Source organism: Chenopodium album, chromosome 9 (assembly GCF_948465745.1).
Source record: "Chenopodium album chromosome 9, dcCheAlbu1.1, whole genome shotgun sequence".
NCBI classification, from domain to species: Eukaryota; Viridiplantae; Streptophyta; class Magnoliopsida; order Caryophyllales; family Amaranthaceae; genus Chenopodium; species Chenopodium album.
Window position 1 is genome coordinate 69,387,739 of NC_137842.1, and position 13,749 is coordinate 69,401,487.

General features: G+C 33.6%; 2 protein-coding genes across 2 annotated transcripts; both read left to right on the forward strand.

Moving 5' to 3' along the window:
- The first annotated feature begins 3,029 nt into the window (after window positions 1–3,029).
- LOC145559033 (putative protein phosphatase 2C 9) lies at window positions 3,030–8,274 on the forward strand. The gene is made up of 6 exons (XM_081620436.1): window positions 3,030–3,271; window positions 3,415–3,540; window positions 5,652–5,891; window positions 6,039–6,315; window positions 6,933–7,087; window positions 7,766–8,274. The coding sequence occupies exons 2-6, from the start codon at window positions 3,505–3,507 to the stop codon at window positions 7,898–7,900; spliced, it is 843 nt and encodes a 280-aa protein (XP_081476562.1). The 5' UTR covers window positions 3,030–3,271; window positions 3,415–3,504; the 3' UTR covers window positions 7,901–8,274.
- Window positions 8,275–9,224: 950 nt separating this feature from the next.
- LOC145559032 (tobamovirus multiplication protein 1-like) lies at window positions 9,225–13,357 on the forward strand. Its single transcript, XM_081620435.1, has 11 exons — window positions 9,225–9,474; window positions 10,994–11,084; window positions 11,174–11,226; window positions 11,325–11,417; window positions 11,512–11,583; window positions 11,726–11,798; window positions 12,177–12,222; window positions 12,336–12,399; window positions 12,517–12,570; window positions 12,690–12,767; window positions 12,883–13,357. Exons 1-11 carry the CDS (start codon window positions 9,298–9,300, stop codon window positions 12,973–12,975), a joined length of 894 nt encoding a protein of 297 aa, XP_081476561.1. The 5' UTR covers window positions 9,225–9,297; the 3' UTR covers window positions 12,976–13,357.
- The last annotated feature ends 392 nt before the right edge of the window (window positions 13,358–13,749 follow it).

Consider the following 13,749-nt stretch of genomic DNA (forward strand, 5'->3'; position numbering starts at 1 on the left):
TTAGATATAAGAAGTATAATTCTAATGATTTTGAAATGTACATACATAAATTTCAATATCGAAATTTGTTTTGGCTAATAAATATCCTAAGAAGAATTTCAAGCGATTACCTATAGGGAATTAGATAAGCAATTTCACATAGTCTGGTGATCGAAAAGTATAGTTTTCTAGACATTAGTACATGTTTAGGTGTTAAACTCGACTCAACAACTTTAATGAAATTTATCGGTATATTTAGTTCAACATAAAGTATCAAGAGACTGTATATATTATCGTTGTTGTAATAGAGTGAAAAACAAGGGATAATAGTCATTACATTTCAACCCCGAAGTTTGAACCTTACGTAGTCAATTTTTAATTGCAAAATAATCAAACACTTTGTTCTAAAGAGAAAATGAAAGCCACTAAATGGAGTTTTGGATTGGGTCCCGTTAAAATGTGTTTAGGATGGTAGGTGACTTGTGAGTGTTGCGACTCTTGTGCCTTGAAGAGAAGGCAATTGGTAGATTCCCTACAATCTTACATTCTTACCTATCAACTTGCAATAATGAACAATGCAAAGGATTTATTTTAATGTAGTAACGGTAAAGTATTTGGTTTTATTACTAAGGGCCGGTTCACATTTACTTAATTTCATTTCAATTCAGCTCCTAATTTCCCTCTCTCATAAAATATTCATTTCAATTTGGTTCAGTTCATTTCAGTTCGTTCAGCTCCAATCAGTTCAGCTCCAATCAGATCAGTTCAGCTCATTTCAGTAAAAGTGAATATGCCATTAATATGGTCCTATTTGACAAAATTAGCGATGGCGGCGCGGGTACTCCCTCTTTCCCTAAATTACATTCCTACTTCTTTTAATTATGTGATTTAGGGACGGAGAGAGTATTTTTTAACGGTCAAGTAACGCGTAGTTGTTAGAATAGTGAGTAGCTGTTAATAGTATAGTGTTTGATAAAACTAACTTTAAGATATGTAACTAGGTTGGCTAAGCTAGTTGCTGATTCTACAGGATCATTCTTTTTTTTTTTTTTTTTTTTTTTGGGAGGGAAGATCATTTTTCTTATTTAGTTATACATAAAATATTACCCGTGATTCTTCTAAACAATAGCATGAAGTTAACATTTTCAATCCCCTAAAGAAAAAAGTTAACATTTTCAAATCAATATTGTGTTTGAGATCATTAAAAAAAAAAAAATTTAAAAAGGTGATTAATTTTGGCGAAGGATAATTACACAAACTCCGTACTATATGAAGAGCGTGTGAGAAATACATTATGTATGTTCGTAACATTTTGTGGAAATTTTTGCTTCATATTCTTCAAAAATAGGGTAAACAATAAATTGACCTATAAAGGTGGGTCTATTAGTGGGAATAATAGTCTCCGTCGTGGATCAAGCAAATTTCAATTACTATAGCATTTTCAAAATTATTATTGTGGCTTAAAATTAATAAATTGTCAAAGAAAAATGATATACATAACTCTGTCTATATATATAAGGAACTAAAAATAGAAAAAAAAAAACATATGAAAATATAATATTAAATTACACTGATTTACGCGTGATTTTTATCATGTATTTCTAAATTAATACCAAATTATAAAAGATACGGAGTATTAAATAATTGTTCTTACCCAGGCTACATATAGTATTTTCATAAGTAACGATAAAAATTGTGTATTGACATGTGTGAAAGATAAAAATAACTCAACTTTTAATAAATATAGAAGAAGGTATAATCTAGTTAGAATCGACCCTCTAATTTCGAAATTATTGATTTTAACATGAATTGACATGTCATTGACGTTGTAATTTAGACCCTTTTATCTAATCAAAATTTGATTTAACAAGCAACAACTCCAATATGGTGGGATTGTGCAAATGGGGTTGGGTCCATTGTTGACCAAATCAAATGCAAGTCTCTATATCTCTCAAATTCTTCAAATGAGCATGATCAAACGCCACCAAACTGCGTGCCCACACGGATGAGATAAAAAAGCCCTCTTTTTTTTTGTTCTTTCTATTTTTCTTTAAAAGTTTTACTTTGTGAACTCACTCCTCAAGTATGAAATATCCATTTGGACTAATTTGAATTTGAGTTAAATTAGATTGAGTAGTGAGGCAATGACCTAATCAATTACCATGCAAACATGTAATACCGTCATCTTTTCTATTTGTCTCTTACAAAATATAATACTAGAAAAATAGAGAAATGTAAATAAAACATACCCACACACAAATAAAAAAGAAAAGTTTGCGATATTTTAAGAATGGACGGAGTACTATAATATGGTTATCACAAATTTCATGTGGCCAGGTTTCTCGGTTGGTTAAGGGTTAATTATTCAGGGGTTACTCGGTCGGTCAAGGGTTACTCACACGCAGATTACGCACTAACCAACTGAGTAGCCCCAGAATAAGTAACTCTTAACCGACTTAAATAACCCCTATATAAGTAACCCCGATGAAAACGCACTAACTGACTAAATAACCCAAGAATAACCTTTGACCGACTGAGGGTCTGTTCACTTCAGCTTAATTTCAACTCAGTTGAGCTCCAATTAGATCAGTTCAGTTCAACTCGATTTAGTAAATGTGAATAGGCTCTTAATAACCTCTAAATAAATAACTCCTGAATAAATAATCTGGTTTCAAACTACTACCTCCGGTCCAATTTACTCGCAACTTTAGAATATTTTATATCTCACAAATAATACCCCAAAATTACGAGTAATTTGGACCAGAGGTAGCATATGATATAGCCAACCACACACAAAAAGCACCGTATGGTCATTGTTATTTTTTTTTTTTTCCTTCCTCTTGATAAAGCACAGCCAAAACAGCTGTAGTAAACTGTAGTCTTCCAAGTTCCAACTAATCAAACAAAACAGTGGTACTGGTGAATTTAATTACTGCTACAAGCCTACAAAACAATTAATACTCCAAAATAATCTATCACCCACTTTATATTATTATTATTTTTTTTTTAAAAAAAAGGAATCAATAAATAGTTTTTTTTTAAAAATGACAAAGTCAAAGTTTTTGGGCAAGTACCCACATCTTTCAGACTTTTCACCATAATTTCTCTTTCCTAAGGTAGCCAGCCAATTTTTCTCTCTCCTCACGAAACCTGAAACCCCTTTACACTGTCAGCTTCAATAATCAAAACCCTTCAACAACTTTTCAATTCATGAAGCAAAATCTCTTTGATCACTAAAATTGTTGCAATTTTTCCTGCAATTTTGTTGGGTCGCTTGGAATTCTTTGATTTGGTAAGTTAATTTGTTAATTACCCACATGCTCAAAATTATTTAAAGTATAGATTTTTCACTAATTTTGGTGTTTTAAAGATATGGTATATCAATTTTTTTTGTTTTGGTGATCAAAATTGTATGTTGTTGCTTTGATGATGCAGTTTTTGGAAGAATTTTGTTAGTGGGGTTGTTGGGAAAATAGATGTTGATTAATAAAGATAATAGAAGGTGAAGCTGTAGCTAGAATTTTTATGGATAGCTTATGCTGCTTCAGTTCAGTTTCTCAGGTAAGGGTTTAATTTATTTGTGGTATTTGCTCATAGTTTTTGTGCTTTATAAGTTAAATAATGTTTGTTTCAGTTGTTATTCTTTTGGTATCTTAATCATAGATATATAATTATATGCATATACTTGTATGCTGTAATTGGTCAGCAATTGATGAAATATACTGCATGGATCATACTGTGTTTGGTGCTGCATAACAAATTTGTGAACTGTGATGAGTTAGTTTGGTTAATTACATATTGTTTGTAAGATGAAATCAGATAGTTTTTTGTTTCCTGATTTGGGGGGAAGAGGAGAAACTAAAGAGGGGGAGACATATTTTTTGGTAAGAAAGAGTTATGTTCAAATGATTTGATTCGAGAATCGTGAGCGTTGGGTGGTTACTGGTATATTGGAAGGAGTTGTGGAAGATTGTTGAGAGGCTTTCTAATACAAGATGAAGACTAAGGTCTCTCATGAAGGGTAGAAATTTTTTGGTTCTAACATGAGTGTTTCAGATGATAAAGGGGAATGATCATTGCTTGATTAACAATTTGCCTCCACTGAAGATGAATAGGCCTATCAAAAGAAACTATTACCATCGGAGATTGAATATGGAATATTAGAGCTTGTGATTTATGTCTTGATACATCAAGATTCACCGGCTTGGCCATGGATGAGTCCACTTGATAACTCTTTTGTTGCAAGCTGTGAATTACGAGACTGCAGATATGGCTTAGAAAAGAGAAAATGATATGGTGTGGTGCATCATACTTTTATTTTCTTACGCTGTTGAGGTGACCACGAAATGTGGTTCCATACTGCAGATATAAAGAGTGGACTTGACATTTAGAACTATGACTTATTGCTTGGTTACTTTGTTTTCAAGTTGCGGAGTGATCATAAACTATGGGGAAAACTGTTTGTAAATTTTATACACCCTTAGCATCTGGGAAATCAAGAGATAAATTCACAAAAACAAGAGGGCATTCACATGCATAGGAAGTTTTAATTTTATTATTCAGAGTAACACAGGCTGATATGGTAGTGTGGAGGCAAGGGGGCTTTGGGTTAGTCACACTGCAATATGCCGACGTGTTAGGGGTGTGTTTGCGAGAGAGAGCGGAGGAGGTGTTTCAAAAGGCTGACATAACTAAACCATAAATGGGATAATTGCTGACAGAAGTTCACATATCAAATGACTTTGCACTGGAGATTAAACAGGCTGAGATGGCAGAACCATTAACCAAATTGGTTAATCAGTGAGTTTGTTCACGTACTTTTGTACAAAACAGTGCTGAAACAGATATAAGATGACTGTCCACAGTATTGCCTGAAGATTTTTTTTTTAAAAATAAAAAATTAATGATTTTAATCCCTTGTGAGCTTTCATGTGGATGAACATATAAATAATATTTCCTATATACAAGACGATTGGTCTTTTTTGACCTTAGAGCTCCAAGCCTACAAATTTTGACCATTTTTGTTTTTGTTAGAATTGCTGCTTTATATTAATAATTGATAATTTTGTGGAAGTATTCTTTGAAATAGTTTGCAACTTGCAAGAACATAAGCCAATGTATGTATTAATAAAATAATGGTCACAGTTAACAAATTGTCCCAAAATTCATATTGAGGTTTATCTTTGAATGTTGCTGACTATTACCCTTATGTCCTTATTTACTGGCATCGATGTTTTTTATTTATGAAATAATTCAATAGCCAACTGATTAACATACTCTTGTTCTTCTCATATTTGTTGTTTCTCTTTTATACTCTGTATTCATCTTTTTTGCTACTACTTAAACATTCTAAATTTAAGCCCATTAATGAAATTTTTAGTGGATGCTAAATGGTTTACTCTCAAACCTAAAGATGGGATCATGTTCCTCATTGAGATAAGATTAGCTTGCTTTGGATGCATGATGCATCCCTGAATCTCGAATGCATATCCAATTGGCCACTCTTCAACTTACTTCCATAGATACTTGGTTTTGCTCATATACATATTTGGTATTATTAAGCTTAAGCTTTTACATTTCATGTCTTGGAATATATTGAGATTACAGAAATGCATTTCGACAATTAGTTTGTTGTGGTCTTCCCACTAAAACAATTTGCTTTGCAATCTAAGATTGTAGGAGGACGTTCTTATAATGGCTCTGGCAAGGGTAGAAGTCATCAAGGTCCTGCGAAGTATGGATTCAGTTTGGTGAAAGGAAAGGCAAATCATCCCATGGAGGACTATCATGTTGCTAAATTTGTGCAGGTCCGTGGACACGAACTTGGCCTCTTTGCCATTTATGATGGCCATTTGGGTGATAGTGTGCCTGCTTACCTGCAAAAGCATCTATTTCCCAATATTCTCAAAGAGGTGGGTTCTTCATTTTAAGTGTTCAAATGAGAATTTCCTATTTTGGAGCCATGTATTCTACAGGTGTAAAATACATCTGATCTCAGTACTGCAGTGTACTCAAGATGCTAACAGATCTGGTTTTATGATTAAATTGTCAATCAACAGGACGAATTTTGGACCGACCCAAACAGGTCAATTTCAAAAGCCTATGAGAGTACTGATCAAGCCATTCTTAACCACAATCCTGACCTGGGACGAGGTGGGTCAACTGCTGTCACAGCTATTCTTGTGGATGGATCAAAGCTATGGGTAGCAAATGTAGGAGATTCACGAGCTGTCCTTTCTAGAAAAGGTCAAGCAATACAGATGTCCACTGACCATGAACCTAATACAGAACGGGGTAGCATTGAGGACAGAGGTGGCTTTGTGTCGAACATGCCAGGTACATTGGTACTACCAATTGTGCATTCTTTCATTTACAACTTTGATATCATATGCTCTAATTTGTCGCATTGTCTCAACTGATAATAGTTTAGGATTTAACAAGATTTTTTCAAACTACCCTTTCTTAGTCGATCATTTTGAATGAGGGTATCTTGAGAAATCTAATCATACTGCTCATGGCTTAGATGCTAATGGAATGATTATTTTGATAAATGCTTGATTAAACTTGCTTCATTCTTATTTATTTTTTTCTATTGTGTCCTGAAATGGCGTGATAATGAAGAGGTACCCATAGAACTTAACTATTTTATGGTTTTGCTTAGAATGGCGTTGGCTTAAACTATCATCACATTTGACTTGACAGCAGTTCTTAAGAAGTGCACCCTTTGCAAACATTCAATTTCCATTCCTACATTTTGGTCAAGATTACTTTTTTTTTTCTCCCGTGTGACGTAACTCATCATTTTTGTGTTTTATTGCCTTATTGACTGTCTCAAATCTGCTGATATGTTCTACTGATTGGTTTTTGGACACTCGCTACCTAAATAATGGGAGATGTTGCCTGCTGATCTAGCATTATAAACTGAAGTACTCTCTATCTCATCCTTCTAATAGGAGATGTTGCTAGAGTCAACGGGCAACTTGCTGTGTCTCGTGCCTTCGGAGATAAGAACCTCAAGTCACACTTGCGGTCTGACCCTGATGTAAAGCAGGCTGATATTGGCCCTGACACTGATCTTATGATCCTAGCCAGTGATGGTCTGTGGAAGGTATGTACCTCTATATCTGTTGCTTATTTTGCGAGTCTAGTGTCTATCCTCCATAAAGTCACATGCATGCACGCATGTAGCCATGTTATTGGGTGGACATAGGGTGTAGTATATCTAAACTCACCTAGGCTATGTTATTTACCTATAAGTTTTGCTTAAAGGAGAAATATCACTTGGCCTCTAAATATCCTTTCACAAAAGAGGAGTCCATAAATACCTGATGTGAATCATTGATCGATGCTCTTTTTATTGAAAATCTAATTTGTTTCTAGACTACTATCCATCAACATCTTAAAGAAAAGGGTTGGGAAACAAGTTCATTTGTATGTTATTAGAACATATATCCAAAGAATATGGTGATCCTTCTGCTTACTATTATTAGTCAAATTTTCCTATTTTACTTTCCATAAAATTTGTGTCAATTTTCTAATCATGATGTAGAAGAGCACCTAGTATGACACAATTCAAATTGATGATAGGGTGGTTATGGATAAGATTAAAAAAGAAGTGGAAGGCATCATTACCCATTTATTTATTGCTTTCTTTCCCTTAACATGACAAATTATAGTAGACAAAGGGAGTTCAATATTTACTGTCGAGAAGTGCTGATCAGTGATTATGTGCTCAGTTGGGTAAAACTGCTTATTAGCTGATGGTTATACCTTACAAACAACTTAGGTAATGTCTAATCAAGAGGCAGTTGATATTGCAAGAAAGATCAAGGATCCGCTAAAATCTGCCAAGCAATTAGCAACAGAAGCTCTGAATCGAGACAGCAAAGATGACATTTCTTGTATTGTAGTCCGTTTCTGAGGATAAATTACTTGTGGATGGAAAAATTTGTACATTCCGGGGGGCTTTGTATAAAAAGCATGGTGATCAAGTTCTACTGATCAATCAGCTTCAGGTTAAAAGGTTCATGGAAATACTTATTACTTTTGAGGTAATCGCTAGCTTTTGCCTTGTAAAAAAAAGGGGCGGGAAAGATTTCTTGGTGTAAGATGGTTGTGTGGTGTTTGATAGTTGCAAAGTTTTCTTTTATATATGTAGAATTATAGCCATTTTATCTGTCAATTGTTGTAGCACTCCAAGATCATCTTGAGTCTGAAATTTGTAATAATTCTGAACGTGTGTGCACATTGTTTTCTTTTGATTAGAGATAAAACTCCCTTCTTCAGGCTTTCCTAGTTTCCTGTTTGGCTATGGCTAACGACTAAGCGTGCACCTGGTGCAATTGTGCCCAAGAGGTTTAAAGTTCTAATGCTTACGGGCAAAACATTATGATCGTCGTGCAATTTTGAATTTTCAACTCGGTAGTCGGTACACCCTAGGCTAAGCCCTGTACTAAATTCTTTCTCTCTTATTATGCTTACTTGAAGGTTGTAAATGAATTAAGACTCCTGCCTCATGGTGAATGTCTTGAGCACGCTAAAACATGTTTTATTCGAATCGAGTTACTCGTAACTTTTTACTTTTAACGCTTGCTCGATTATTGAGCTTGAATCTGATCATAAGGTTTTCGGTGTTTATCTTGATTAGCGATTAATTAAGCACTTTCTAAATGAATGGAGGTTGAACAAATTGTTGAGCTTAATTTCAAACTCGAGTTTTGACAAATTACATAAATTTGAACATGTAAAACAGCTTTGCTCATTTATACCCTTAAACTTTTACCAAAGAAGTCATTTTAGTATTGCATCAATATTTAATACGAGTAGTAGGAAGTAATAACTAATATTAATATTCTTTTTTAAGTTAGTTAATTAGAGAAATTATTATGGATACTATAAAGTGGAGGGAAATAGTTGAAGCATTTTGAACATAAACTTTTAAACTTTAATGAAACACTGTATTATACAGAGTATTACTATACAATAAATACTACGCACTCCGTATTTTTTATCAAAAAAAAAAAAAAGCATTTAGTTGGGAAAGTCAAGGTGATCTTAACCCATGACACGTGGATAGCCAACCATAGACGTGGCCTACCTTAAAAAACATCACGTGTAAATGTTGTAATTTCCTTTTTTTTTTTAAATTACTTTTAACTTTTCTTTCTTTTCCCCGATTTTCTCAACTTTCTAACAAAGACAAATCTCATACATTTTTATTTTTGTTGTTTTATTTCAATCCCATCCCAAAAATCACCAAAAAAAAAAAAAAAAGGAAAACTTAGATTGTATAAATAAATAAACAAGAAGCTTCAAATCATGCGACGAACAAAGGGTTTGATGGCGATAGAAGGAAGTGATAATTATTTATTAGCGAGTGATTTGTTGAATAATATGATGATGGTTATGGAAGATGGTTTTAATAAGAATCCTAACAAAGATGTTTATTATTATACACTTTGTGCTTCTTTTGCTTTGGTTGCCATCATTGCTTTGGTATGCCCTTTTCTCCTTTCTCTTTTTTCTTCTTTTGTTTTAATCATTTTTATATTTTTATGTGTAGTGACCACCTCGTGTAGACGAGATAGGGATATCGAAAGAGGTTCAGATGTATACCGTGTTACTCTTAACTAAAATGTTTTATGTAAGATTGATCAATTTCACACGTATGAACAGAATAATGTTATCGGTTTGTATATGTAAGGTATTGAAATTGATTGATATGCGACATTATTAACATTGATTTAAAGAGAATTAAAGAGCCTTAGTCCCACGTTAAATGATTTCCTTTTATGTTTTGATTTGTCTAGCTTTTGTCGCCTTTTTTAATTGATAAAGTGAATAATGCATATTTGTCTATCTATAGTTTTTATTCCACTCATCAATTTCATAGTACTAATTTATACTTTATAGGGATAGTAAATTAATTTGTTTTAGGTTAAATATAATTTGACACCTCATTAAAGGTGATTGATAAGATAAAAGGTTCCAAACTATTACCACTTGAATGAATAGTTTTGTGTACAGAATTGAACTCCAAAGGTGTCAATTTCCAAGGCAATTGTAGTATTTGGAATCTTTCAAAATGTGGTGAAGTGGTGATATGATGCAACACGTACCTATATACTCTATATATTTTGACATGTTTTGACTTTTGTACGATGTACCTATGTACGTACTTTATTTGACCATTATTGGTGATTTTACAAGTATTAAGAGAAAGTCCAGTCATTATTGTATAATTTGAAAATATCAATGGAAAACATATTATTGTATAATTTGTATACAACTACGGAGTATTAATTTCTTACTTGTTTATAAATGAACACGTGAAAATAAATGTTGTCAAACTTTAAAAAAACCGAGGAAGTATTGTGTTATTGGTATTCACAAGAAAAAATTGTCACATTTACTATGCGATCTCCACTTGGAATGGATTAGCAAGGAGTTACATAGACATTTTCATATGTAAATGGTTGATTTCATAACTCATAAGCTCAAACCTTATTTGATTTAAGAGGCTACATTGCATATGAGTATTCTTGAATCAATAGAGAAAAGCTAGATAATTGCTATATGTAGTATTTTAGATTGCAATAATTGTTTGCAGGCTGTGCAAGCCTTGTAACGAACTCGAGTTATGCTCCACTGTCTGTTGTTCTGCCTTATGCTTGTGCACTTAAACTTTCTGTTACTAACTTGAAGGTTTTTCAATCAGTAAAATCCTGTTTAAGTCCTTGAGATATGATACGTTAGGATAATGTGATACGAAGTGATTGTATTTGGAACGAAGGAGTTTAATGCAAAATACTCGTATAGCTTAGTGAATCGATTTGGTAATGATAATTGATGATTCCTTATTCACTTCCCCTGTATTGTTCAAGAAAGGTTAGGCTAGTGCTCCATCAACCCGTTCATGTATGAAGTTGAATTGTATGAGTACATACTACATAGCATGACCTCAGTGAATGAAGTTTGTGAGTTCTCATGTTTCCTTCTTTTCAAACTTTTGTAGGTGCAACTTATCAGAATACAAATGCGAGTACCAGAATATGGATGGACCACACAAAAGGCCTTTCACTTGATGAATTTCGTTGTAAATGGGTGTAAGCATTGCATTACTATGATGCGTCTTTTGTGTTTTTAATTCAACATCTCGTATCAACTAACTAAACTTTGAGTTAACTTTGGACAGTGAGAGCCATTCTTTTTGGATTGTACAAAAAAGTGTTTCAGATCAGGCCGCATGTAAGTTAGTTTCCTCTAAACGAGTATTTTTCTCCTACAATTATAATGCACACTACATTTAATCTTTTCATACATATGTTGTTTATTCTCTGTTGTAGACTCTTGAACTCGTGCTACTCGATTTCCCGGGACTTCTCTTCTTTTCCACTTACACATTGCTCGTGTTGTTTTGGGCAGAGATTTATCACCAGGTTCCATTCTTTAGATTCTCAGCTGATCTGAACTGCTTATATAATTACCTTATTACCCTATAATTTATCATTTCTGTGAATGTCACCTATGCAGGCAAGATCCCTACCCTCTGACAGACTCAGACCGGCATATTATGCTGTAAACGGGATAGTTTATGTCGTTCAGGTGATCATATTTGATTGATTTATTGAGCAATTCTCCTATCTTTCTCTGATATATAGTAATACGGTGTAGTATAGTATATAGCAACTTTCATGATTATTGTTGATAATTCTTTTGGTTTTGATTTGTTGTGCAATCACTTCAGATAATTATATGGATTTGTATGAGGCTCGTCAAAAGTCATGCAGCTCTCCAGGTGGCAAAACTCTTTTTATCAGGTAATGAAATTGAGAGCTGAGGATTTGTAGTTGTTTGTTACACCTACCTTTTAGACTGTTTCATTGATAATACTAGCATGATTGATACTAATTAAGAACGTTTGGTTGTAGTTTAGGAGAGGTTTCCTGTTGGAATTAAGTCTTGTTATAATTTTGGGCGACTTTAAGCCCAATTTTAAAGGAAAATATATATATTAAGACTGTTAATCTTTCATACGGAGTACATGCTTCATGAAATGGAAGTTGGAATGATAGGACCAAGTTGATGTATAGATTCCACTGTTGGCGTATATACGTACCTCTCTTTGTGTTGCTTCATCTTTGCTATTGATAAAGACACTCAAGCTATCTGTAACGTATTGTAGTTGGTTATTGCAGTTATTTCATTTAGTGCAGCTTCTGGATTCTTGGTATACGGTGGAAGGTATTGATCGATTTTGGACCGTTTGAATGCAGTGACTTTTCAATCTGTTTTGAGAACTGACTTGTTTATTCCCGTCCCATTAATATATGTACTGGTTGATAATCAATTTACAGGCTGTTCTTTATGTTGAAGCGATTTCCTATAGAATCTGTAGGCCGTCAAAAGAAGATCTATGAAGTAATATTTTGAACACACTTGTATATCTTTACTCTAAATTTAGGTTCAGTAAAAAATTTGCTGAGGTAGCAAACTTCTTCTCAGTGTTAGTTGAACTTTTGAGTTTGATGGCTGCAGGTTGGAGTAATAACCGCGATATGCTTCACATGTTTCTTAATTAAATGCTTAGTGGTGAGTATCCAATTTTCAACTTGCTTAAGAACTTTTTGCTTATTTGCTGTTATAATTTAGCATCCAGGTCATCTACCAATGACTACCAAGCTAATCAATGAATTGTATTGTACTTTTAGGCTGCTGTCTCTGCGTTTGATGATGATGTTGATGTTGATGTCGTCGATCATCCTTTAGGAAATCTTCTTTATTACATGGTAGGTAGTTAAACTTTCAGCATTGATGAGATTAATATTATTGGTAGGATGCCATACCAATTTTAATGCGCAGTTGTAATCTTTGGTGCTATCTCCTGACTTGATCACATTTTAGGTGGTTGAGATTGTTCCTTCTGCTCTAGTGCTCTTTGTTCTTCGAAGGCTACCTTCAAGACGCGTTTCAGATCAGTATCAAGCCATCCAATGAAGCGGTCCTCTTATTTTTGGACTGATGATTGGGGTTATTAAGTCGGTGACAAGATGCAGAAGCCATTGGACAGTCACAGAGTCTAAAATTGCAATTTATTGTCCTCTGGTATAGTAATTACAAATAGTATTTCATAGGGATACCCTGGCTTGGCAATGGACAATGGCAGCAGAATATGCTTAGTTAAATAAATTTTCCTCACTTAGAAAATGAGAAATTCGAAAAATACATGCATATTTAGTTTAGATAATTTGCAAATAAATACTTGATTCTATTTCGAAAGTGTGTATATTGATAAATGCATGTATTAAGTTTTAGAGTATTCTGTTCGAGTTGTAGAAAGTTTTCACTTGAAATGGCTTAAAGAAAGTAGAACACAATTCTCAAAATCTTGACATGGAATCAAATCAATCCATGGTTATGTGTGAAACTCATTATCAGTCATTGGAATTTAACCTATTATTCAACCAACAGGATTCTGGAGAAGTAGTATCTTCAGACTATACACCAAATAAATATTCACATTTCACAATAATGCTTAACATTTCATGAACATTTTTCCCTAATATAAATAGGATTATACTACTCCAATGTTACTCCCTCCGTCCCTAAATTACATTCCTCTTTGGAAATTTACACGGGAATTAAGGAGGAAAGAATAAGACAAATAACAATAACTAGATAATGCAATGGGATATACAAAGATAGATTAGTTATTACTCATGACATGTCATCAATCCTTTGCAAAAAAAAAAGGGTCAATCACATGCTCCT